A 26,962-nucleotide genomic window follows, 5' to 3' on the forward strand; every position below is an offset into this window, starting at 1 on the left:
AAGAAGAGATAGGCAGACAAGCAAAAAAATGATCTTCCTGGAATCCAGGCTTGATGTTTAACAACAGGGAGAAAACAGGGACTTATCAGAGGCAGCTGCTGTGTTTGGGAGAGCGGAGAAAGGAAAGGAGATGAATGTAAAGCTTTACGTCTCCTTTGATTCTGTAATTAAGACCGATTCTAGCAAAACTCTCTGCAGACTAGGAGAGCAAAAAATAAATGCTTTATTTCCAGCTTCTCTCTCTCTCTCTCTCTCTCTCTCTCTCTCTCTCTCTTTTTCTTAAACAAAAAAGGTCAATTCAAAATGCATCAGATTTGAAACATGTAAGAAGAAAGGGGATGAAGCAATCAGCGCTATCACAGACAGGAGCAAAGGTACTGGCAGCGAAGAAAACAAGCCGTGCTCAATGGCTCCTCAACGCTCAAAGACACAAAGGGGGACTCTGCAAGGGGCTGTTGTCCTGTCCCTAAAGCAGACAACAGGCGTGCGATGGAGCCTGCGGGAAGGCTGGGGGTCCCTTCACTTTGACCCACCTCCAGGTCTGCTTTGTGACGTTTGATGAAGTGACAAAGTAATGCATCGACAAAGCACACCAGAGAGTAAAATGCAAAAAGCGTTACTGTAGTTAGGGAACTAATTTGTTTTTTAGTCTAATGGTTATAATCAGCAGACTTCCTGAGTATCAATCTTCCTGAACCACAGAGGGGGTGAGATTATAGACTGACAACTGTAATTTATACATATTAGACATCTAAATATCATTTTCAGGAGTTTGGTAATGAAAACTCCACAAGATATTTTTCTATCAATTTGAGACTTTTACAGCATGGCTACAGAAGTTATTATTTATTTTTTTTAGACAGGACATTTTGAGATCACAGAGAAGTAAATAACTGTGTTTAAGATGCTGACACTATAAATATTCCTAAATTGACTCAACTTTTGAATACCAAGGGTGAGGGGAAGGAAAGAGAGGCAAAAGAATACACAAATGCATGCTGATCAAGTTCTTAAGACAAGTTTTTAAAATAAAAATATTAAGATATAAAGGGACAATTATGAGAAATAAGGCTAACAAATTGGTACATAACTTAATGAAGCAAGTTGATAATGGCATCCCACTTGGGATTAATTCTGATACACTAATCAACTAAGAAGAATTGAGACAGCAAAAAAAGTTGCACGTCAAAAACATTTACAAGGCTGTAAACTGTAAGACAGGGATCCTGACATTCAAATGAACATTAAACTAGAAGAATGCAGAGAGCCATTCCCCATGCGATGCACGCATCCAGCTGTCATTAATGGTTACGACAGATAGCTCAAGATATTGAAGAGAAACACCATAAAATATACAGAAAGTGGTTTTCAAATTTGTAGTGTTGCACAACTTTGAAGTCCAACAGCAAGAAAGTTTACAGTTCCTTCCTATCATCAATAATTGTGATGTGCCCATTAAATAAATGGGAGCAAAGGACCTTGATTTATCACAAAATACAAAAGTCACTTGATAACCTTTCACCATTGCTACTGCATCCAAACCAGAGAAGCGACAGCACAAGTTATGAGTTATGATCTCAGAATCTGCAGTTAAGAAAGCATTTACAATGCATTTGAAAGAAAAAAAAAAGATTTAATTTTAACCTTCAGTTAAGAGTTTTTTTCAGACACTTGCAAGTTACATTTCTCTAGATAGATCTGAGATTAAAAACAAAATAAAAGTCAAAGATTCCCTAAGCATTCTGGTATTTCTCTCTACAGTGTAAAAAAACCTGCATGTTTGCTGTACAGCCCATATCCTTTAAAACTCGACCTAACAAAAAGGCTTTGATGGAAGTATTGCATTTTGAAGGTCATTTGACAAAATCAGGCTTGTTGCTCTTTTGCCTTACTGGAAAATATCATGAATGAGTTCATAGAGTTGAAGAGAAGAAGGGAAAGGAAGACGGGTGCTTGGGCACTGAAGATGATAAGTGCACATAATGTAGATTATCTTTCTACACTGCGCAGTCAGCCTGTGGATAGAAAAGTTTCAACACAGCAGGTTGCAGCCATCATGATCTGGAGACTGCAAATGCCTCTTGGCAGAACACAGGCAAGCAGAAGCAGAACGATGTGTTTGCTTCCAAGAACGATCTGTTTCAGCTGCCCTGTCAGCCTGTCTGCCTCCAAATCCAGCCCCCCTTTTGCTCATGCATTTGTACCTCCTTCCTCCAAGCCCACGGGGCTGCGGATGCTCCGGCTGCTGTGGGAACACCTCTGCTCTTAGCAGCCCTTGACTTAGCCACACGGGTTCCTTCTCACGGAGAATCCATGACAAACATAAAGCTGCGTGAAGGAGAACGCGTGAACCCGTGGTAACTTGCAAATTAAGAGAAACCTTGCTCGTGTTTGCATGGATGTCAGCTGGGGGCTTAGCCAGTGCCCAGGCACAGCAGCAAAGCAGTCCAGGATGCTGTTGTCAGCGGACAGCCAAGCGCGAGTACTGAAGATTATCTGGTAAAACAGTCCCACAGGTGAAAGGGCAGCACTTATTCAGTACAATCCACCTCACTAACAAAGTCTGTGTTTTTTGTGCCCAGCAGCATGCGAGTGCTGAACATCACTGGGCCCACAGCCCTGACTGGCACTGTATCTAGTATGGATCAGAATATAGTTAAAATCTCATCGTTAAGCACTTGAATCTCAATAATCATCAAAATTGAAACTATATATACACATATTTTTTAACTTGCAGAGCTATTCCCCATCTGTTCTCTCTTTTCTTTCTTCTTTTACATAAAATATTCAAAAATATTCATTTTTCCCAAAGAAACTTTCAACAAAAAAATGAAATAAAAAGCTAATTTTGGGTTTAATTTTAAAAATTCTTTTTGTTTTCTTTAATAGAACGTTAGAACATTTTCTAGAAATAGACACTTTCCATGAACTTTTGTTTTCTATTCAAACTCAACTTCTAGTCAAAAGGGTTCAGTACAAGTTTTTGATCAGCACAAATAGTTATTGCTAGGCACCCAAACTTGCACCTTTTGGCTAAAGAGAACACTTTGGAGGCTGTTCAGTGCCATTCAGATACTGAACTCAACCCAAATCTAAGAGACTTCAAGAAGTTCTCGTAATTTTATATTTAAATTCTCCATGACTCAATATCACCTTTGCCTTTTCATAACTGTATCTCCATTTACTGGAAAACCAGGAGAATCCTTTGGTGTTGCAGAGATGCTTCATACTACTGCACATCGCTACATGTACTGGACAAGTTGTTTCTCAGAAAAAGGTACTCTCGGGGCTGCATTTACCATATCTATCATCTCTGATTTGCTCTTCCCTTATGTGTCAGAGTAACTGCTTTGTATCTCTCTATTATTCTTCAGCTACTTAAAGGCCCTAGTTCTGATTTTCTTGGTAACAACTAGTGGTTTTAGATAGCTGTGAGAGTTTCAAAACGCTAGGAAGCTGGACATCAGCGAGTAAGGACACGTTTCACATTGTTTTGCTTATTTTCTGTTGCATGGAGAGTTACTAGTAAATACGCATATGATTTGACAAATATAAATTATACTTTCAAAGGCACTGAATAAAGTAGCTATAGCCTGCACACATTTTCATGTTATGAAGATAATTAAAAAATACCTGTACTAATTACTAAATAATGCTGCTAATCAATAACAATAATAGTTTTATTATTCATAAGCTCCTATTAATAAACCACCATGGTTCTAATGTAACCATTAAAATAATTAATACCGTAATTTAATTTTAAGGTCTTTACATGTATCTGAAGTCTATTAAAATAAATGAAAAGCCTCTCAATGACTCTGGATGATGCCCTACATGCTAATGATGCTACATGTTATTTGCACTGCCGTAAATCACCTTTAAGATATTGCCTAAACATTGATGCGCTGCTTATGCTTCATGTAGGTGGATATAATGTTTCAGGAGAAGCGCACACCTTCTTCTCTGTTCTCATTTTCAAAATCAAGCTTGTTTTGCTCAGACTTTCAAAAACCATTGCAGCAACGGAGAGATGCAATTAGGGAATTGCCAGGAATCGAGACGAGGACATGGGAACCTGGTCTCCTACCAGATATGGCTTTCTCAATAGCTACCGCATTTAAAGCGCTTATTCACCACATTTATTTGGTTATGACAGAAAACACATGGAACAGTTAATGAAAGGAAAGAATGGGGAAAAGGCTTCTAGGGCAGTTAAAAGCTGGATTCTGTTACTTGAGAAATACACGTTAAAAAAAAAGCACATATTTGTTCCAAATATGCAATGGCTTTGATGGTGTTCCACTGATTTGCCCTGTGTTCAGTTCATTTAGGTGCCTGTGAAAAGTAAGGTATTGACCGCCTTCACAAAGCACACCAAGACCTGCTACCAAAAAAATCTTACAAAAAAGCCAGGCCACAATCAGTAATCTTGGCATACACGAGTTAGGAGTAAACATAAAGACATTTGCACACAAATAACGTACGCTTAGATCTAAAAGTTAGAAGTGCTACTCAGTATTTTTTTTCAACAGCCTTACAGAAACATTAGCATCAGAAAATAAAATTAAGAATGGCATCCCCCCCCCCCAAAAAAAGAGAACCTTTGATTTTTATCTTACTTTTGAAAATACCATTAGTTGCATATTCGCTGCCAAGTACCTAATTACCTTTAAAAATCTAGCCCTGCACTACTAAAGCTCTTGAGTGACGGAGTTATCAACATCACTCATCATTATGAAGATAATTTTAATGATGAAAGCATTGCTAAAAGTTATTTTAAAATTCATTTTTACTTTAACTTCTTTAGAGATGATTTGTTTGAGCACCTGAGATACAGTAACTAATCACTGACGGTTTTCTTTGCAAATAATAAAATAGATTTATATGCCCTCCCGGTAGGAACAAGAATTCCATCACCTCCTCCTGAATTTCTGAGCTATCGAATATTTGATGAGCGCTTAGGGAATCAGTATTGTGTCTTTTCACAGCAGTAATCAAGGAATGAAGTATTCTCTGCTGTAATGAATCTACCGCGGGCCCAAAAGATGAATATTTCAAATGCAAAAGCAATATGTTTGTTTTGAACACATTTAAGTTTGGCTTTAATAAAGCAAGTAGTGAAGTGTGCAATGAATTACATTGTTAGATGGGTAAAACAGAGCTGCGCAATATGTCTGAACACATTTAATCCAAGTAACTACTCATTTTAAATGCAACTTGTAAATATGCATTACGTGTATATATACCAATGGATGACTCAAGAACCAGTGAGAGAGCCAGGCCTTCCCTTCCATTCCTGGCCTGCTTCATAGTCGGCTCAGCCTGATAATTAACCAAGGCCTGGAGCCAGGACATCATTAACTATGGGTTCAACCTTATGCAGGCTGAAATAGGGCACATGCACCAAATATTCTCACGAGGATCATTTAAACAGAGATGGAAGTGCGCGGCTGCTATATTTCTGGGCAGATTGGCAGGTGTCAATGTGCAGCCACAGGTCCATGACCAGTGAGCCCTGCCGATGGTCCTACCACCGCCACAGCAGCATCTCCACAAACCCTGAAGCCTTCACTGCAGACCAGGACACGTCGGCGGGAGGTAATGGAGATATGAAGTTAAACATCTTCCACTAGCGCTAGTTTCACTTTGAGACACACCAAGTAACCCCAATACTGACAACAACGGTCATGTTGTTTTCTTGCAAAACACTTGTCAGGAAGCAAAGAGAAATCATCGGTTCTACCTCATTTGTCCTCAGAAGACGTGGATTTTTGCTAAAAGAACAAGTGAGTTCTCTTTAATAACAAAAGAACAAGAGCTTTTTGACTCACACTGCCGCTTAATACTCCAATTCCCTCTCCCTCTTGAAACATACTGACTTTTTTCCACAGACATTCCCACTTGAAGAAAAAAGCCATTCTTCCCACTGATTCCCCTACCGTCAGCAAAGCATGTTTATGGGCTTTAACAACCGTTATACCTGGCACCAGCCGACTGGAGTTCCCTTCTCCCCTTTTCAGCTTGTGCCAGCTTGAATAGCTTTTAAAATAATTTGAAGTAAAAAGATCAGAAGTTCCTAAGTAACTTTACTCCTCCGTCACAAACTGTGGCCTCAGTGAGAGGGGATCTGGAAGGAAAGACCACGGGTTCAAGGTTTTGTTTGCTGTATGGTTTTGCACAGCAAGGCACCTCATTCTGCCCCAAATATGCAGCTACAGAACAAACTTCTGCAGGAATTTTCAGCAGAGCCAAATCATCTGTCACTTCATTATTTGGTGTGCTCCCCGGTAGGTACAAGAGGCCCCAGCACGATGCCTGAAGTGATGCCACCGTCAGAAAAGGCATCGAGTATCATGGGACCCTTCTACTTAACATACCTGCTCGCTTTACAACTTGTATTCCAAAGCAAAAATCACCTTTCAGACCCAATTAAGAGATTTCAGGGCAGCTCATCTCATTTGCAAATTGAGAATACCTGCTATAGAGTCCCCACAGTGCTATTCTATGTGAGACCCTCCGAGTGTCTATCCATAAGGAAACAGGGATGAGCAATTATAGCAGTTGGTGTATGCAAGAACTGTTTCCTGGATTTAACTAGTATTTTTTTTTATTTGTCAGGTCAACTGACCTGCGGCATGCAAACAGAACTTGAATTTATCAACGGAGTTTACAATGAGAAAAGCACAGATTTAATTAGCAATTACAACAAAGTTCCAAGCGCTTCAATTATCCAAGTTCAGAACCAATATACTTTACCTGGAAATTGCCCCTGAAACAGTGAATTCAATAAGGAAAATTCTTACATAGACCAAGTTAAATTATTTAAAAAGGAGAAAAGAGGGTTCTTAATTATTTAATGTTTCACCAATAATTATATAGTTCAGTATAATGTTCACTCACTGGAGAACCTGATTTTCAAAGGAACATTTGGGAACATCAGTCAAACAAAAAACACCTGCCAGACTATAAATTCAGTCAGAGCAGTACACATCCATTCCAACACAGCATTAACGCATTAGCAAAACTCCAAGTCTTGACTTAATGGCAAACCTATCCAATAATTTATGTGTTAAAATATTTACATAGAAAAGGATGCACAGTTCAGTTTTATAACGTAATTGTAAAAAACACTGTGACCTCTATTGCTGCAATGGTTTAAAGCTGTGTTCTAAATACACAAGGCAGAGATGGGACTACAGCTCTGGAAAACAGCAAATTACAAAATTGGTATTTGAAGAGTCAAAGCTGCCCATCAAAATGTGGCCATGGACATCTAAGGGACATTTCATTCAAAATTTACTGAGAATCAATTTTAAAAGACAGCTTTTCAATTAGTTCATGAAATACCTGCCACAGTACGCTTATTCGCATGCATCCCTGGGGAAGAAGGCTAAAGGAACACCAAGTATTTCTGAACAAAACTGTAAAGGTTTTTCCAAGTTGTGGTTTCCCAGCTCCAGCACGTGGTAAACAGCTGAGGGAACCAAAACGGCACCTTGGTCAAACACAGCTTGGGTCTGCAAAGGATTATCACCATCAGTTAATAACCCTACGTACAAGAACTCAAGATCTATGCAACAAACTCTTGAAAATCCTCATGATGGCCAAATCAGCAGTTGCCACACAGGATCCCTTCGAGTTTACTTACACGGGTCAGAATTCAGCACACGCTCTTCCAGAATGGGGACTTTGGGCTCTACAAATCTTCCTTGGTAGCTTTCCGTCTTGGAGCAGAGCTATCCAGAAGGAAGACCTGATATGCTCACACATTTAACGGCACACTGCTGATTTATCAATTCAACTCAAAGGCAAGTTAAAAAATACAAAAAGAAAAAAAAGAAAACCATCTCTTTGCGGCCGCAAAACAGCTTGTCCCTGTGTCATTTTGCCTGAGTATTACCTTACCCCCCACTCTCTGGAAGAGATCAGAGACCTTTTTTTCAGCAATGGCTTGAGATTTCATGGCTCCTGGAGCAGAGGACCTCAGCTGTACCATCATCCATGTACTTTACAGCCTAATGTCCTGCGGCCTGCAGGGCTAGAAATGATGAAAAGTATAGGTTTCTGCTTCCCTGAGGGGACTTCAATGCTTAGTTGTGGTCTTAAAGAGCCTGAGGTCTCTTACAATCAAAGATGTTTTTTTTTTAACACCATTACTGACTATTTTAGGTTATTTTTAGGGAGTACAATGGCTCCCTTGGAATCATGCAAAGCGGGGCCTGCAGTATGGGCAGCATCTGGCTTTGCAGGTGGGGAATACAGAGCAGTCCCTCTACAATTTTAAGATCCTCTAAAACCAGGGTTTATGATGTAAGTATCACATACGGACTAGGAAATGGTACGATATGAGGCAGTGCTTCACACGGCTCTTGTGAAGCACAGTGGGGTAATTTAGCAATTAAATTCCAGATGCACAATGCCGCAACATGTAATGCGCACCATGGCAGAACACATGCTCCGGTGCCACGGCACACACACGTAATGTGTGGCTCTGCACTGGGGTATAAATCAAGTGACAGTGCCTTTAGTTGTTCCGTTTCTAAACTTCTGTCTTGTAAGGCCAAATTCCATTTGCCCAAAGCTTCCCAACAGCATATCAAGATTAAGAAGTCTGGGGAATCATCCTGCTATGCCACTGTAAATTATCACAGCACCACCAACTTTACCCTAACATGAAATGCCACAGAAGTGCTCAGAAATCCACAGTGATGAATTTAACATGGCTACGTCCACTAGCCTGATGTCAGCAGAGTTACAGCAATTTATGCAATACAAGGATCTGTCCTTTTCTCCTTTTCAAAGCATTTGCCAGTGACATGGAAGAAGACAACCTTACTTAATTTGAGCAGGAGAGTCAGGCTTGTCACTCTAACATCATAAGAAAAAGAGAGCTATTTACATATGGGTTCTTGCATATTCTTTTTTATGTGGCTTCACAAAGATAACGGTAAGATCATTTTCTTCCGCAATAAAAACCAGTGTGAAACCTCACAGAGGAACACCATTTTCCCTTGCTCTCCCCTCCTCCCTTTCCTCTCTTTCCAAAAAGCAACACCTTGAGATACCACAGAATCTTCATTAGCCACTTCTCTGCTTGTGACAGCGTGGCGGTATGGAGTGGCTCCAACTCACTCTGTACAACACACCCTCGAGTCAAAGGAAAAGCTCCATTTCTGATGCCATAAGACAAAAAGCCCACATTGCTGAATGCCACTGCCACGTGCCTTGACCTGCCAGCACTGCAAGCAAAGCCATCTCTACCCCGCACCGCAGCTCTCGAGAGCGTGTCGAACCAACAAATGAGCAAACCAAGCAGTCACGCTCCTGAGGATGCTTTTTAAAAAAGCGGATGCATAAATTCACTCATTCGGAAACCTGCTCTGTTCAAGAACTTGTTACTATGACAATTTAGAAGAAGCTGCTACAGAGAAGATTGATGAAACTTATTGATTAATTTTCCCTCAAGCTATGTTTGAATTTTAAGTCTTCTCTATATAGAACCAGTTCACGTTGGTTTTTTTAGTATTCCAGGGACCCCAGCGATGTGCTGCAGCAGTAAAGGAAGTTCCATGATAAATGGGTTCTCCAATCTGCATCTGTAAAGTAGCTATAAAATCAGAACAATTCATGCAAAATTTTTCATTACGTTTCTAAATATACTTATTTACATTTTAAATCACACACAGACAATATGAAATATCTTTCACTTAGACAGGTGGGAACAAGAAAACAGATGCATCCATTAAGCTTGAAACAATTCAATGAATTAAATAGTACTTGGTGAACGCTTTGGTTTATGGATAGAGCCGTTGCTTAAACTTACTTGAAAAAACACAGCCATGGCTCCTACTTCCCTGTTTTCTAGAACTGCTGTTCCAAAACTGTCAAAGTCATCAGGATTGTAGAAGTAAATCTGCATCTGTTAAAATTAAAAACAACAAAATCACATTAGCGTTGATTCATACAGCTTTCAAATGAGGTAATGCATACACGTCGGACGTAAACCCACAGTTATGAACCTGAGATAAAGGAATTCTGCTGAACGATATTGTTTAACTAGCATCTTGATTAATAGCATGACTGCCCTACTGGGACAGTAACCAGGGAACAGAGTCAATGCAATGCATTTTAATAACAAACCCAAGGATAAACAGTACGGCCAGTCTGTTTAGATGGTAAACTCTGCGCTTTCTTCCAGGATCTCTTCATTTCTTTGCTCATTGTAGGCTCATCTCCTGCTCTGTTAAAAGTGCTAAACATATTTAGCTCAAAAACAACAGAGAATTTTTGAAAAGGTTTTCAGTGTTTCAAGTTATTCCTTTACTCTTAAAGCAATTTGTAAGATAAAAGTCTGTGTCTGCAGCAATGCATTTTTAAGAGCCTCTGACTATCAGTTAGGGTCAGACTTCTCCCTGACTTCAGTTAAATTCCATGACTTATCATTTCCAAAGCATTAATACTCTGCAAAAACTATAAGCGAGACAAACCCAGATATTTTGAGGACATCTTAGGACAAATAATAAATATTAATAATTAGCAAACCCAAAGTGAAAGCAGGTGAGAACAATGACTGCCCTAAACCAGCAGATGCCTGAGTTACGCAAACATGGCAGGACCAAGGAAAAACTTCTTTCGCGCACCCTGCTGCTGAATAATCCTGCTTTTCTAGACACGTGCCATGAATAAGGGCAACTCAGAGGCCCATGGGCACAATTGCTCTTAATTCCTTCTGTGGTTCTTGTTCCATTTACAGCATTAGCTGAGCTTCCGCCAGCCATCCTAACACACTGCCGCTTCTCCAGCAGTTCTTCAACCTCTTCACATTCCCAAAGAAGCCCCTAGCGTTAGCCCACCTGTATCAGCCATGACCTTCTCCAAAGGACCTGGTTTGCATCCAAAACACACAACGCTCCCCTCTCAACATTACTCCATCACTCCAGGTGTGTACATTTTCACAGAATCAGCTCAGTGTTGGTAACATTCGCTGCGCGTGTGCTCTATGCGTTATTAATTACAAACACGTGCCCGAGGGTAACAGCCAAGCACAAGAACTGGACCTTGTAGTGGTTGCTCTTGGGGCCATTCAGGGATCCTCCTGATGGATTTCACAATCTGAACCAGCACTAGCACATCTGTGGGGACAACACTGCTGGAGGAGAGGTGCTCAACATATATGTTCACTCATGCACGTTGACTCCAGAAAAAAAAACCCTGTTCCTGGCTCTGAAACAGAAATGGGCTCATTGGCTTCTCTGTCTTGCCTGAACCAGCACATTCACTCCTGCTTCTCCACCGTTCACCACCCATTACCTGACCCGGTCAGGCTTTTCACAGCATTGCTAGGTGAGAGGAAACAGCCGCAAGTACAGAGCTAAATGGAGATGTGAGGTCCAGCTCAGACTGCCCGTGCCTCCCGACACACTGCCAGCTCCTTCCCTTAAGTCTGCCTGAGGCAAATGCTCTGCTGGCACCAATAACTGGTTTGGGGATGTCTGGGTTTTTCCAACATCATACTACATGACAAATCCTACTGTATTCACAAATGCAAGTCTTTTTCCCCATATTCTGAAATGTTGTATATTGCTAAATGAGATTACACCCTTTTATCTTACTCAGATACATTTCCAAGTCATATTTACTGATCCCCAGGCTCTGTATATATCTGTTATAATGCATAACGCTGGCAAAATACCTATACATCTAATAAAACATCAGCATACAGAGAAAAGGCCAAGAGGCCAAGACAAAGATCAGCCTTTTCAGAGGTAGAGATACTTGTTTTTTTCAGCCAGAGGATAAAATAAAACCACACTCCAAATGGCTCACAAAAAAACAAAAAAGGAAATTATCTGGCACCGACTCCAGCTTCATAAAATTTGAAAGCAATTTTCTTCCCCTGTTTTGGCCTTCCCATTCCCAGTGTATTCACAGCACACACAGAGATGCCGGCAATATCTCCAAAGTTGGTTGCGCCTCCAGGTTTTGACAACTCCTGCTTTGAACAAATGCAGACTGAGGTACAGCGAATCATTGGTGTAGAAATTAGAAACAGTCTGTTTCAGGTAGAATTACTTAAACTTCAATTTAGCCAGCACAGACAAAAGCTCACAAAACACTCACAAATTACATTTTACTCCCCTTTAACATAAAGCCTAAAATTACGTGTACCTTATATAAAACACTTCACTATGAAGTCCTCATAGGATTTTATGAAGAAAAGTATCACTGAGTGAGCTCAGCATATGCCAAAATCATTTTGGATCAATTTTGCTCACGGCATTTTAAGGAAATTAATTTTTACAATACACTTTTGGATAGCAGAGCAAAGGGCTTTGGTAAAAAAGTGTTTAATTCAGATCTCTCGTCTCAGCAGTGCAATTTCACAGACTAATCAAGAACCACACTCTGCCTTGATTGCCATACACATTGAAACATATTCCCACTGCTCCCTGGTGTTTTTCCAGAGAGCGTGGTTCTTCGCTTTGCATCCATCAAGTCAAGGGGAACTGTCTTGTATGAAAAATTATCGTCATCTGTCATACAGTAGCTTTCTTATGCGTTCATACAGCTAGAAGGAACATTTTAGCAGTAGAATCTCCCAGGAATTGCTATTATATAATTTACACATGCATATACTGCAAAATCAATGTTAAGAAGATGGTAAAGTTACCTCCTCGAAGCTGCATCGTTCAGGCTGCTCATAAAACCACACCTGGACACCACTAAGCACATGTATTATGACAATTTTCTAATTAGGTGAACATATATTGTTCTCTTCCATAATAGTTTCATCTGTTTTCCCCCAGTTTACAAGACAATGGTAAATGTATCTAACAATTTGTTCTTTTATAGATAATATACTTAATCTTGAACGCTTTTATCAGTAGACATTTAGTGTAATATTTTCTATGGATGCTATAATGCTCTTTATGTACAATCAGGAATAAGACAGTTAACCATAAAATTAATTTCACCGCACACTTAAGTAGCCTAAACATGCCAGAGAAGTTACATTATTACTCCTTGTTATACAATTAGTATATACAGTATATGGCACATTTTGCATAGAAATGACATCTACTGTCTCTACCTGGTACATACAAAGCAGCAGCACAGAATGCAACACGAAAATTTGGATCATCTTATGAGATACTATTTGTGAAATGCAGAATGGAGCCTCACCCAAGCTTGCACATCCGACCTGAATTCTGGCACTGCTTGACTTCAGCACCATCACTGTCTCATACACTGTTGCACCCAACTTCAAAATAGCTTCTATTTTCCAAATTTTTTTCAAAAAAAGTATATTTTAAAAGGCTTTGAATCCCTTAGCAATGGGAAAGCCTGGAATACCCTTCGTAGTTTCTATAGCGTAACGCTGTCTGCAGTCAGAACACTCTGTTCCACACACATCCCTGCTGATAGTACTCCAAATAGCCTTCCCAGCGGCACAGGTCCCAGAGGGCAGGAGATCCCTGTTCTCCGTGGCACAGTGCACTAGGTTTATGTAGTACACATCTACCCCCATTACCACTAACAAGGCTGGGAAAGGCTTACATTGACTTCCTTAATCTCCAATGTACAACACGGCAGTAGGCTCGCGTGTACCTTGTAAAGATCTATTAGAAAAAAACATGCAGTGTCCAAGCAACTTGAAATTTTCAGTATTTTGATAAGGCTAAGCTGAAACAAACCATCCCTAGTGACACAAAGGCACTTTTCTTGCAGGAAGACTGTGTCCATCCTAAAATGCTACCGACTACTACAGCTACAGAGCTTTACCAAGGCAGGGAAAGGGCAAGTGCTCACTTTTAATGGAAAAACTTTATGCTTTGGACTCTCTTCACACTCTGAAAGAGTAGAATTGTTTTCACTCAAACTTGAGAGAGATTTGCTGTACAGCACAGATTAAGCCTGAAAAATTCTCACTGAAGGGGAAAATCTTCAGAACGTTACAAGTGCCTTAAAACAGGGGATTAGAGAGAAAACCCTCTCTGTGCCATAACCCAGGAGATAATTGCCAGTCACCCTATAAAATCATGTTGTGTTTTCTAGTCTCTTCTGTCCAGGAAGATCCAGTGCCCAACCATTACAGTTTCCAAGCCCTCCAGGCCTTTTTCCAGCTGACAATGCTTACACAAATGAATACACCACATGCGTCCAACTCCTGAGTAATGCCCCCCTGAGTAATGCCCCAGCCTGGAAAGTGCTTTTCCTCCACGCTCTCCTACTGTGACCATGACCACCCTCCACCACACCACGGGGCAGGCCCTCCTCCTTGGGGTCAACCCGCTCTTTGCAGAAACATCTTTCTTCAACTGTGTTCTACCAGCCTCTACAGAAACCTCTTCAGAGCTGGCAAAATGTCAGGCCCCGCTCTGTGCTTAAGAGACTTTGACTCAAAACTGGGCTGCCACCATGCTGATGTTGTAAGGCCAGGCTGGCCAAAATGTGCGTGTGTGTTATGGAGAAATACTGCCCACCAGAGAGCAGTTCCAATTTTATTAAGTACAATTGCCTCTGAATGACTAAACCCCTTATGACATGTCACTGGCTTGCAAAAACGGAGCCTGCTTCAAATGAATGACTTCTCCCCGCCATCCATCCACAAACAAAAGGCTCTGGCGCTCTGCGCGGATGATCCTTCTCTGCTTGGCAAGACAGACACCCAGACAGAAATCACCATTCCTATGCATGACATTTTTTCGCTCGTATTACCCCACTACAAAGACAGAAAGTTTATATCCAATGCAGACTATAATGGCTAAACTCATTCAACACTTATGAGAGAAAAGCCACAATGAGCATTTGATAGATCCCAGAAGATGTGAGCGAGTTCAAAGCAATTCTAAGAGACTGGAAACCAAGCGAGTACATTTTCCATAGATAGATGCCAAGTATTTTAAAAATAAATAATTGAGACTTTTAAATTGGGCTGCTATCACCCTGTGCAACCTCCTACAGCAGATTTCTCTTTAGATTAAAAAAATGAACAAAGGCTCATTGTGCTGTCACAGATGTGGAGTGCAGAATACTCAATAGTATCAGGAATTCTAGTGGAAGGGAAAAGATCATCAGAATTAGCTTTCCACTCATTTCCTTCCAGCAATCCAAGGACTACCATGCAATTTAAAGCAAAAGAAAGGTTTTATAGGCCAGCCAATTTTCTGATGAATCAGGCAGCAAGACGCAGAGGCAACAGCTATGTGGTTTATTATGTGCTGCTTTAGAGACTGAGAGTGTTTTCAGAAGAGCAAAACACACAAGCATCGCAGGTAGATGGCAAATCTTTGCAGACTGGGGAAACAGAAATCTTGAAATGTTTGTTTTAAACGATGGAGTTAATCGCTGAAAAGACTAATTCTTAATTAGCACCTTTGCTGCTTATTTTGTAAGAATAACTTATTCTCAGTCACTTTTACAGCTGGATTTAAAACCTCTCGCACAAACCCCAAATGCTGTGCTAGGATTATGAATCATACACAGTTTCTCTTAATTGGAAGCCTGTATGTAAGTTACTTTGGCCGTAAATACGTGCATAGATTTCTAGCGAGCTGGATGATGTGATCTGTTTAGCTGGAATAAAAATTTTCTACAGACATAATGTAATCTTCACTGCAGCACGGAACATTCAAAATAACCGTCCTGTGGTCTGTGTGTTTACTGGCGTGTGATGTACACCGGGGCAATAAAGTCTGAAGTTTGACTTCTCATTATATTCTCTTTAAAAAACTCATGAAACTTATCATTTATAACATGTTCTAAATCTGCTCAGAAAAAGCAGGGGGGGGAGGAGGGGGGGAAGAGAGAATCGTGATATTTTCCAGTTCTCCTACTAGAGCTTGATGTAATAACAGAGAGTATACAGCATCCTTTTTAAAAGACAAAGTTGAACAAGAGCAGATAATGGCATGTTTTTCCTGCCTAGTCTATTATTCATCAGTGAATTTTTAAGCATAGTTAGGCAGGTACAGAGATGTATTTTGCATGTCATAACTTAATATTTTACAGTGTCTAAAATCGTGCCGCGTAAACTGCAAAACAAAGAGTCAGACAGGGTCTTTGCCCTAAAGTAATTGCAACTTGATAATGAATACAATGCAAGGCTGAAAAAAAATGAAACGAGTTGAAACAACAGGAAGAGCAAAGATCATACAAGTGAAATAACAGAATTTAACTCAATTTAAACATTCACATGCCTCAGAAGTATGATAAATTTCCCTTTAATTTTTTTTAATAGTAAGCATTACTTATTGCTTTGTTGTCTACAAACGCCACAGGAGGTGTATCTATGTTAAAAGTCACGACTAAGTGCTTTCATAGTTGCTTTCAACCTGAAAACTGGTGGTTGTTGCATGTTCTGCCCCTAACACTGAACAGCGTTTCAGTCTGTGAGTGGTCCAATAGCAGCCCAGCAGGAACAGGGAGGCAACGCGATGCTTGTAGGACTGCCTCGGGCTTCAGTGTATTGCTGGATCGCAACCATATCACTAAGTATGTTGAGTGTTAAGTCCCAAATGCAAAGAGAGAAAGTACCTTGGGCAAGCCAGACACCTCCCTGATTGCTACTGCCTGAAATATATCCTTAGGCATGCTTCCCATCCCAAAGAAGAAAATCCATCTCATGGATGTACACACAGTCATTACACAATGAAGGTATATTTGATGCTAAAAAGCTGTATGTTGCATTCATTTGTATTTCCATAATACGAAAATAACAGTTTCAGTGTTTATGCTTTCCATAACATGAAACTTTTTTGCAATTGCTTTGTACTCCAAGTAACAGCCATATGATTCACCATGAAATGAAGTCTGGAAAATCGTTTTGGATAAATGGAACTATAAATTCAATAGAATTTCCATGACAACATAGATTGCAACACTCTGCCACAAGTAAAATGTTATAAATCATTCAAAACCAACAAAAAAATCAGCAGTAAGTCTTCTCTTTCACAACACACAAGATCCCTGAATTATGGAGTTGTGGTTATTACCTCTCCATGCAGCGCCTCATTTCTGATCCTCTTTCTTGTTACAAAACTTGTTTCATATCTGACCTCCTTCCAAACACAGGAAATTATAATACTAACAACTTTAATATCGAGATGTAAACAAGAACTGAAGCATAATGAGCAGAAGGCTTTTTGAACCCTTCCTCCTTTTCTCATCTTCCACAACTGTTTAAATATCTTCACCCTGTGGTAATTATACCTGCGTATCCAGAGATATCACAGCATCTTGTTACACTCGCAAATTTAGGATGCTCTTTTTCTGGAAATGTGGGTGGTAAGTGTACAATAGGGTGCTCAGACAGCTCATAAAAAGGATGTGAACCACATGTCCAAAGGCTGGAAGGAATCCAAAGGGGGGAGGAGGAGGAGGTAAAAAAAAAAAATAAAAAAAAAGGAGGATAAAAAGATTACACCACACAGTTTTGCTCATTCCTACCCCTCCATGAGAGGATTCCTGACATATGGTATTTCACTTAAAGCCCGAGGACCTGGAATGAAGGGATCCCAAGAGGATCTTCATGCAATTTAAAAATCACTGTGGCTGTTGTCTTCCTGCCTGTGAGACGAACTTTGAAAATTCAAAACTCCTTCCCTCCTGACAAGATTAAGAAGCCCATAAAACCAAATGAGAGACAGATAGCTCAGTGGGCTGATTGTTGGGTAGAAGTATTTCTCACAAACCAGGTCTTTTGGTAACTTGAAAAGAAGTAGCCTACTAGTCCTTGGATTGCAGAGGCTCATCTTCCCAAAATACTAGAGTTCCTGCTGCCTTTCATAAATCACTGCCCACTTCTGGGCCTCGTTTCCTCATGTGTAAAGCATGGTTATTGCCTGTCCCCTTTTTAACTGGAAGTTTTGTGAAGAAAAATAGGAAACACTGGAAATAAATAGGAAGAAAGGAAAACCACGTCAAATAAACTACCATTAGAGTGGTGTTGGAGAAAAAAACTTTGAGGTTGCTGTTCCTTTGCTTGATATCACAGTAAGCAGAGTCACACAAGCACCTCACTGAGATGGTATGTTGCCACTTAACACTGGTACCAACTCCTAAACAGCGCGTACCTGACACAGAGCTGGTGCTGCAGGAGTTCCAGTGCGGACACTCAGTGCAAGGTGCTGCACCACCTACCCAAGGGCACCTTCCCAGGCTCCCGGGGCTCAGTGGGGGCCGTTAACTCTGCTACCAGACTCCGATTCTGACCCTTTGGTTTATTTATCAAGTAGTTCTCAGTCTCACTCAGTGGCTTTCTCTAAATGTGGCATATTCGAAAATATAGCAAATGCACGCGTGTGGGAACATGCAATGCTGAGACTCCCGTTTCAGCGAAAGGCAAACATTGCTTTCTCCAACTGTCCAAATGGAAAAATGAGAAGCCATACTTAGCCGCCGGCGGGGGTGAAAACCTGAAACAGGCAATTTAGGAAGTGGCTAAGCACCAAATGCCACAGCAAGTGAAAATAAGCCGGATGGACTGTAGGAGCAGAATAGCTCTGAACTCAACCCAAAAGTGACCGTTCCAGATGTTATCTTCATCTGTTTCCCATGGCCTTCCTACAAGGAGAACTAAACTACTGAATAGAGTTTTAAACTTCAAAATACCTAAACGGTCCACACTTCAGCTTATCTTTCAAGAATCCATTTACTTTCATAAACATCAAGAAGTGCTGCCAGAATGGAGAAGACTGCTGGGATTTCCTAGCAAAAACACTCCAGTGCTCTTCAGGGAAAATAGAGGAGCGGCACTTTAAAATAAACCCTACAAAAGCACACTTTTTCTAGCATGTGTGATTAGCACAATTTCATACACTTTAAAGATGCACAAGCATTTATTCCTCTGATAGCTCACATCTTAGCACAAATTATTCTTTTTGTACTGTGGAATCCAGAAGGTCCCAAGTGGTTTATTTGGGATTTTGTGGTTTGGTTTTTTTTTTAAACAGGAGAAGGCAAACTCTTCCATGAGATTCAATGATCTTCAAAACGCCTCAGAGCAAATTTTGAGATATTTATAGTTTTGTTGCATCTCTGGATTTAAAGCCGTGCAGCAGATGGGGCACATTTTCAGAAGCATTTTGCTGGGCGAAAGGCCATGCCTATCTCTGAGGGGATGCGAAATCCTCCAGGCTGTACACTTGCAGAGTTATTTTTATATATGAACTGTGAAGTATATGGGCAATTACAGCAGAACCAGTCCATGAAAATAGCTTACTTGGAGGGCTCCATAACAGAGGGTAAAAATAATATGGGCTTTCCCATATTTTGCAGAATACACATCTATCTAAGGCAGCATTGTAATCCCAAAGATAAAGTAAACAGGGTACTCAGCACCACAGGTCTCGGTAGCCACCTGCAGATCACTGGAGGGAGGTGGGACAGGGCCAGCTCTAGTTCTGCCACAGATTACTCGTCTGAACACAAGAGGGTTTTTGCATTGCAACTGCTTCGTGTGGATGTTTCACTTTAGGTTTCTCAAAAGGGCTTAATATGCAAGGAGCAAGTACACTTCATCCTTTCTGATCTCTTGAAAATACCTCAAATTGAAACCCTTCCCTACCACGGGGTGCTACCTAAATTCCCCAGTCCCTTGGAAAGCCTTACATGTAAGATCTCTGTGCTCCGTCTCTAATTTTCTAGCTTTCTTCACCCTTATCTCTGACTGTTTCACTGGAGTGGACCATGAAGTCTGCACACATCTCAAATGCAGTGCTAAGAGATTTGTAAACTTCTTGTCTCAGTGACATTGTGTACAGGCACAGAGACAGAGCAGCTGAGCACCCTGCCCTAATGGCACCAGCTTGCTAAGGACATGGTTCTGTATTAGCAGTACCAAACCAAAAAGAACTGGACTTCAGTGCAGCAAGAAGCAAAATATTCAAGTCAGCAGCAAAACTGACGGAAAGGTTAAAGTGCTAGAAATTGTGTAGCCATTTAAAGCTAAAACCTTGTCCGCTGTCACATCTGCAAACCTATTTGCAAACCCACTCTGCAGTGGTCCTTTGCTAAATGTCAAAGTTATTCTTCCATACCGGTGGAACAGAAACACAAATCTAACTCTGCCCCCCTTCCATGCCGGTACCTGCCTGCGGATGCCGTGTCGAGACTCCCCTGGTGCCTCTGACTGCTGCTTGCTCATGGCATCACCTTATAGAACACGAATAGAACAAGCTCACAGCTTTAACACTTCCAATTTTTTAATGGCCCACCGATGTTGAAAGAAAATCATGTCAAAATGTGTTGGAGTCCTGATGAACACAACAGTGCAAACAGATTGGCATTTGAGTCTGTATTTTCCAGGCTTTGGTTCAGCACAGGTTTCAGGACACGCTGCTTGTGGGAAGCACACACAGTTGTGTCTCTGTGCCGCCAGGCTCTGTGCCAGCTTTCTCTCTTCCCTCTACTCTGCATTCTAATAATAAAAACGAGTCTCAAGCCAGAGTCACATTTCCACCCTGGCTCACATCTGTGCGTTGCCGAAAGCACCTCTTCTGTCTCAGCATCTCACATTTGACCAATTCACCTGAGTAACGGGACACCGTGCGCATTCTGGTTGTCGGTATGACAGCTGCCAGCTCTTCTCTGGACTGTGGGAGTCCCTGGCTCTAGAAGTGCCCAACCAAATTAATTCTTGCTCATACCACTGCAGTCTCCACCAGTCCCAGACGCTTGCGTTGTGCCTGGAACCATGAATGGAAACTGGAAATGCTGCAAAATGCTGCAGCCTCTCCCTCTCACACCAGACAGAGAGCATGTCCCGCACTGCCAGGGGCCAGGGCTGGGGCTGCCAGGGGCATCTGTTACACCAAACCACACCACTGTATGTCTTACCAGGACGTTTGCCTCTTCTGGCGTTGTTCTGGCTCAGCACAAAATGCTCAACGGAACTTTTGAAATACGGGAGTCACACAAGTAAAGTCTTTATCATAAATCTGATAATTAACCTGCATAACTAATTTCCCTTCTGGCAGCAGGCATAGGTTGGAATAAATAGTCTATTCAATGCCTACTGAGAGAAGAGTCCTATGTTTCATGTTTACTTTAAGCGAGCATAAAAACCTAGGGACAAAGGCCCTCGAAGAGTCAAATTCCTTGCAGTTTCAATGGAGTGCCCTGAATAATACATAAAGCAGTTAGGCTCTTATCCCTAAAACCACAGGTGTGAACCAGATGTCATGCTTATCTTCTCTTGAGATTACAGCGAGCAATTGCACACCTTCAGAATATAAAGTAAGCTTTGGGTGAAGAAGCCTGAAATATATTAAAAGCGTGTCACTGAAGTTAAAAATTCAAATATTAACCTACAAATCGCTGATTAATTTAAGAGTCTGTTTGTAGCATATGTTCTATAAAAGTTGTATTTCTTTTATTTAACCTTTTTACAACAAGACGTATTATGAATCATAAATATGAGATAAAAATACTTGCACAAACCTCAGTCTTAGTCAGCAAGGTATTGCCAAACATTGTTCAAATATACTACAGCGCGTTTGAAACACATCATGGCTCAAGGAACAGAATTAAAGTTAAAGCCTTGATTTAAATTTTAAACTTTCCTATTATTGTAATGAAGGTTTAGATAAAGGTGAGCATATGCTACACTCAAATATTGAAAGGAGATTAAGCCCAGAATTGTATCTCAAAGAGAATTTTAAAGTTAATGTGCTGCAGAGTAACACGACATGGTGCAAATAGCACTTTAATCACACACCCTTGATCATAACCAGCCATCCAAGAGCCCATAGCCAGAGGATATTCCAAAATGTCCAGTTTCAAGAAAACAACCATTTCGCCACTGAAGGAGCAAATGTCACTAATACGCCGCTGTTTGTTACTGGGGGCATTTCAGAAAAAGAACAACAGGGTGCTCCTCACCAGATGCACAAAACAATCACGCCCCAGCGTGTTTTAAAGGTCATACTCATGTGGCAGTATTTTTTCTCTGAAACTAGGTCCAGGCACCACCTCCTGACTGCCGTGCTGACACCGCAGGTACAGCAGCGCTTGCTGCAGAGGGTGAGGGTCTCTGTCTCTCATACGTGGTTTCTGTCCTCTTTCTGTTTTTTACTTAGCTTTCCTCTTCCACCCTGGCTGGATTCATCGTTTAATCCAGCATGCCTGGTTTCCTTCCACAGCATCTCCCGTCAAACACCACCCCTCCAAAGGCTGTCAGCATCTAATGCTAATGCTTCACTAAGAGAAGGCTTCCAGGTCAATTTATGACAGAAATATTGCAGGTTTGTAATCAGAGCCTTAGATAAGAAAGTCTCGTGTTTACTCAATAATCCCCATATTCATTTAATAAAAGCACACATCTCACTCTGATAGCTGTAGAGAAAACGTGGTGGATGTGACCTGAATCTAACAGCTGCAATGTCATCTGCTTGATCTTGAGAGTGTTGAACTACACTGTTCACATAAAAGTATTCCCCAGTGACGAAGAGCCTCTGACTCCAGGGGGAAAAGCATCCAACATCTTGGCTCGCTCATGTTAATAATATGGCATACAAAGAGTCGTGGGCTACAGTGTCAGCATGACCCTGTCTGCAACGCCAAACAGTTAAACAGACCAGGCTGCTCAGCTCCATGGCAATATTAACGATTTAAACATCTTCATAACTTTTTACTACTTAAGAACACTACAGGAAAACAAAGAATTCCAAATACAAAGAATTAAGCCTTCAAGCTTTGCCATATGCCTTATACCCATCTCTGTTAAGCAAATGGATTTTTCTTACAAGGACAATCTTTGGATGGCATTAAATGTGGTGACAAATATTCTTCTTCAGAAAAACAGGTGAGATAGCCTAGAGGTAGTTCTGGAGCCTGGTCCTCATTTCTGCAGACAAAACTGTAACAGCAAAAAGAAAAGAAGTGCACTGACAGATAACACAGCTTCTGTGACTGATACTTGCAACTTCATTAGGGCAGAAAACAGGCAATGGAAGCGGCTGTTATCAGCCTCTCCAATGCCTGGCAGGTCCTGTCAGGGGCAGGAGGCACAGCTTTTCCCTGCCTCGCCACTCTGGGATTGCAGCAGTGCTGTGAAAAGGAGTGTGCCTGGCTTCACTGTGCCAGGCTCGCATTAAACAGGAGGAAGAACAATACAGGAAGGAAAAGAAGTGAGATGGGGGAAGAATAGGACAAAGAAAGAAGAGACGGTACCCTTATCTCTCAAGCCGAAGCACTGTTGAAGATTTAGGTGAAGTCACGGGCAGGTCTGGCAGCTTCCCACAATGCTGCTCGGAGCAGGTCAAAACACGGTCAGGATCATGACTGTCTTCCCAGAACACCCAGTGACGTGATGGTTGGCGTGTTGGCATTGCAGGGTCTTGAGCTCCCAAAAGATGGTGAAATTGCAAGCATTGTACTTTTATCTCCTTCCCTTCACCAATATATCATCTGGCCCTTTCGCTCACAAGAGCTTCCTTTACACAGAGTGCCAGCCAAGGGCTGCAGATGGCACCAGTGTATCCATTAATTACATCCACTAATGATTTACAAAACACCCGTTTTGATCTGCTACTTTCCAGTTCCCTTCCCATTTAAGTACGTACCTCAAAAGGTATCTTAACAATTATCAGATTATTTCAATCTGCCCTCTGTCTGAACAATGCCACACGCGGATCTTGTGTAGAGCAGTGTTGCTGTGGATGTTGTCCGATACTCAAGGCTGCGTTACTACAGCCCTGAAGAGCCCTCGTAAAACCACCTGGTTTGAGGCCCCAGGTACATCCAGCCCCATATCCCGTCTCAAGTACCAAGCACTAAGGGAAGGTAAAACCAAGACAGTGGTGTTGACAGGGACAAACAGCAATTGTCCCCTTAGCCACACCCTTGCAGCTTCCAGCCAGCCTCAGGCCTTTCTGAGCTGGAAGCTGCGGAAGGACCATCCTTTGACTGGTTTGTCCAAAACACTGTTAAATACTCTTTCCAACCTGTATTTTCTGCTGACGACTAGAAAATAATTTCATAAGGGGTTCCATAATTCATGCATTTTGACGCACTGCACGAGAAACCTTCCTTTCTGTTGAATGTGCACCTTCTGTCTCTCTGCGCTCAGACACCTCATGATACAGCGAACATAACAAGTAGCATCTATTTAACTTCTTTGGGATTTCATGGACCCTGGTAATCAAGTGCGCTGTGTCACCTTTTCCAAGCTGAGATCTCAACAACTATTTAGACTCTTGTCTCATGGAAGGTGTTTTGTTTCATGGAGGATTCTTTACGTTTTTGGGATGTGCAAAGCATTTTTGAGGTTGGGCAATAAGAACTGCCTAAATCATACGTACCATGAAGAAAAGATTTTTCCTGTTGATTGTACTCACTTCCTAATAATTTCTAATCTTTCCACTTGCCTTTTTGCTGCTGCAGAGCACTGAGCTCACCTGTCCAGAGAGATCTCAGTAAGGACTCTGGGAACACTTCCTTCAGTGGTAATAACTAATTTAATGTTCACTACCGTATGTGCATATTTGGTGTCTTCTTTTTAACCTAGTTAAACTAGAAAATGGGATTTCTGCAATCTTGCTTTGTGTGTCTCTTCATAAGACATATCAGTCCCTTGTAATAGCTTTAGAGTGCACTGACCAATTTCATCAAGACCTGAATTCTCATTGAGTTTCTCAAGGACTTTATACCCATACAAGTTCCTTAGCAATTAAACGGCAAAGTTAAAGAAAGACTCTATTACTTTCAGCGGTACAGATCAAATATTGAAGATTCTTCCCTGTCCTCCTTCACAAAGCATCAGCGTAGGCAGCAGCCACTTCAGCAGCTGCCACCTTCTCTCTGAACTCAGCAGAGATGTACCCAGCTAACCTAGGGCTTCTTTGACCTCAGGGTTTTTGTGCTTTCATTTCTGCACCCGAGGATGTACCAGGACACACAACGTACCTACTGTCTGTTATTCAGTGGGATTGACATCAGTTGATGCAGATTCCCATGAGTCACTGAGAAAATACGAGCATTTGGATCTAAGCACACACAGTATTAATGGAAATCCACCATTCAGTTAAATATTGTAATATGCTAACTTTAATCATAAAGTCTCTCAGTATTTAAATACTTCAGGCACTGTAGACATTTATACAACTAGCAGTAGATGAATTTTCAAATAGATACTTCTGAGTAATTATCCTCTTGAGACAGCACCAATTGCTAAATAATGCCTCAGTTTAATAGCACATAGCTCTTAAGAAGGGAACAATTCTGGGGACTATTAAATCTCTCAGAAATCTAACAAAGGTGGTGATAAATACCTTACACTCCATTTTAGTCCTCCTGTGGATGACGAATAGGCCACTTTTTTCTCACCTGTTAGCTGGACGTCAAAGACAACTCCTTAGAAAATTAGCGGGTAGCCCCTCCTACGTCCTCTAATAGTGCATAGTATGCAAATTTGTTCTTCCACACATCAGCAAAGATTCCTTATGAGCAAAATTAGCACACTGACTCACAGGGAAAGCTGTCTTAGCAAAACATACCAGAGAGAGAATAACTGCATGGGATAGCTGAGCGGAAACTCCTGAAAATGCCGTAATCGTTACGATTAACTGGGCCAGGAATAATTGGTCCGCCCCTCCAGAATATCCCTCTGTCATTCAAGGGGAGAATTGCTGAGCAGAAAAACACAGGGAACAGAAAGAGTATTCAATCCAAACTCATGCCAGTGAATCAAGGCATTACCGGGGACAGAGTTTTCAGATTAACCTGCTTTTATGTAACACAAAGCGCTAGAATATCAGGAGAATGATGCAGACCTCTTGTTCCTATAAAATGTTGGCCTTTATTCATGCTCCCTGAAGACGTTTTTCCCAAAACTCTCCCTGCTTGCATATTACTTATTGCTAATAGAAGAGTCTGGGGAAAGAAATTTCCATTCTTTGGTCACCAGAGGTCTGTGAATAGAGCAATTCAGCATGTCACTCCATGGAGAAGGTGGCTGCCTTTTCACAGTCAAGAGCCAAAAGATGGAAGCAAAAGGCATAAAAAAATACTTTTCTCCTCATCCTGACACCACTTTACCTCCTGGGGGCATTCAGAAGCCGTTAGAGACGACGAATTCTCCAAAGCAAACCATGTCAAGATTGTGTTTACCTTCATGCTAGTTCACTCAATGTTCCAGCTTCATTTCAAAAGCAGCCATCAGTGACACCCAGAAGAGGCCACCTCCTTGTACGGAGAATGTAGAAAGTAAAATTACTGCAATAAAGCCTGTTTCAGGCAGCTGGCTGTCTGACCCCTAGTATCAAGTTGTTTCAATCACCATTTGACAGTGCATCATGAAATGCTTCTGTCCCTAATTCTGCTTTGAATGATGAATGAAAATAAGATGAATGATTTGATAACGGGGTGATCAAAAATTTCCATTGTACTTTCTTCCTCGTTATAAAAAGTTACATTTAAAAAAAAAGAGAAAGATTAATACAGAAGTGCCAGATTTTAAGCAATGATTGAGGACTTTACATAAAAAGGCTCAAAAAGTAAGGACAGTGAAGTATTTTTAGTTTTGCAATAAAACACAGCATTTTAACATATATATATATATGTCACTTTGGGTTCAGCATGTGATAAATTTCCATTAGTATCTCACTGACAATTGAAGCCCAGCTGAATACTAAATAAAGTTGCATGGTTGTTCTACTAAGCTGTTGTGTGAAAGAAGGCAGGTCTGAAAAAACATAGGAAGAATGGCCTGTGTGTGAGTTAACATCACAAACTCTTCCTCTATGGCCTCCCAAGAGGGCACTTTCCCCACATAATATAATCACACAACCTGAACTCAAATGTGACCTTCACTTTGACCTGTGAAGGGTTCCTCTCTGAACCACTGCATCGCACACTTAGCTGTGGTTTTTCTGGGTTGGTGAATCACCAAGAGAAACACAAGCAGCAACTCCCTGTGTCCTTCCCACGCTAAAATTGATTCACATTCAATAAACACCAAGAT

At 41.1% G+C, this 26,962-nt stretch overlaps 1 protein-coding gene across 2 annotated transcripts in view; it reads right to left on the reverse strand.

The window, feature by feature from the left end:
- The window catches only part of PTPRG (protein tyrosine phosphatase receptor type G), a 416,754-nt gene that overhangs the window by 133,780 nt on the left and 256,012 nt on the right, over positions 1–26,962 (reverse strand). For both annotated transcript variants that reach the window (XM_054076618.1, XM_054076619.1), the window contains exon 5: positions 9,824–9,919. In XM_054076618.1, the coding sequence (XP_053932593.1) occupies positions 9,824–9,919 (96 nt within the window). The remainder of the gene's footprint in view (positions 1–9,823; positions 9,920–26,962) is intronic.

Source organism: Cuculus canorus, chromosome 11, assembly GCF_017976375.1.
Source record: "Cuculus canorus isolate bCucCan1 chromosome 11, bCucCan1.pri, whole genome shotgun sequence".
NCBI lineage: Eukaryota > Metazoa > Chordata > Aves > Cuculiformes > Cuculidae > Cuculus > Cuculus canorus.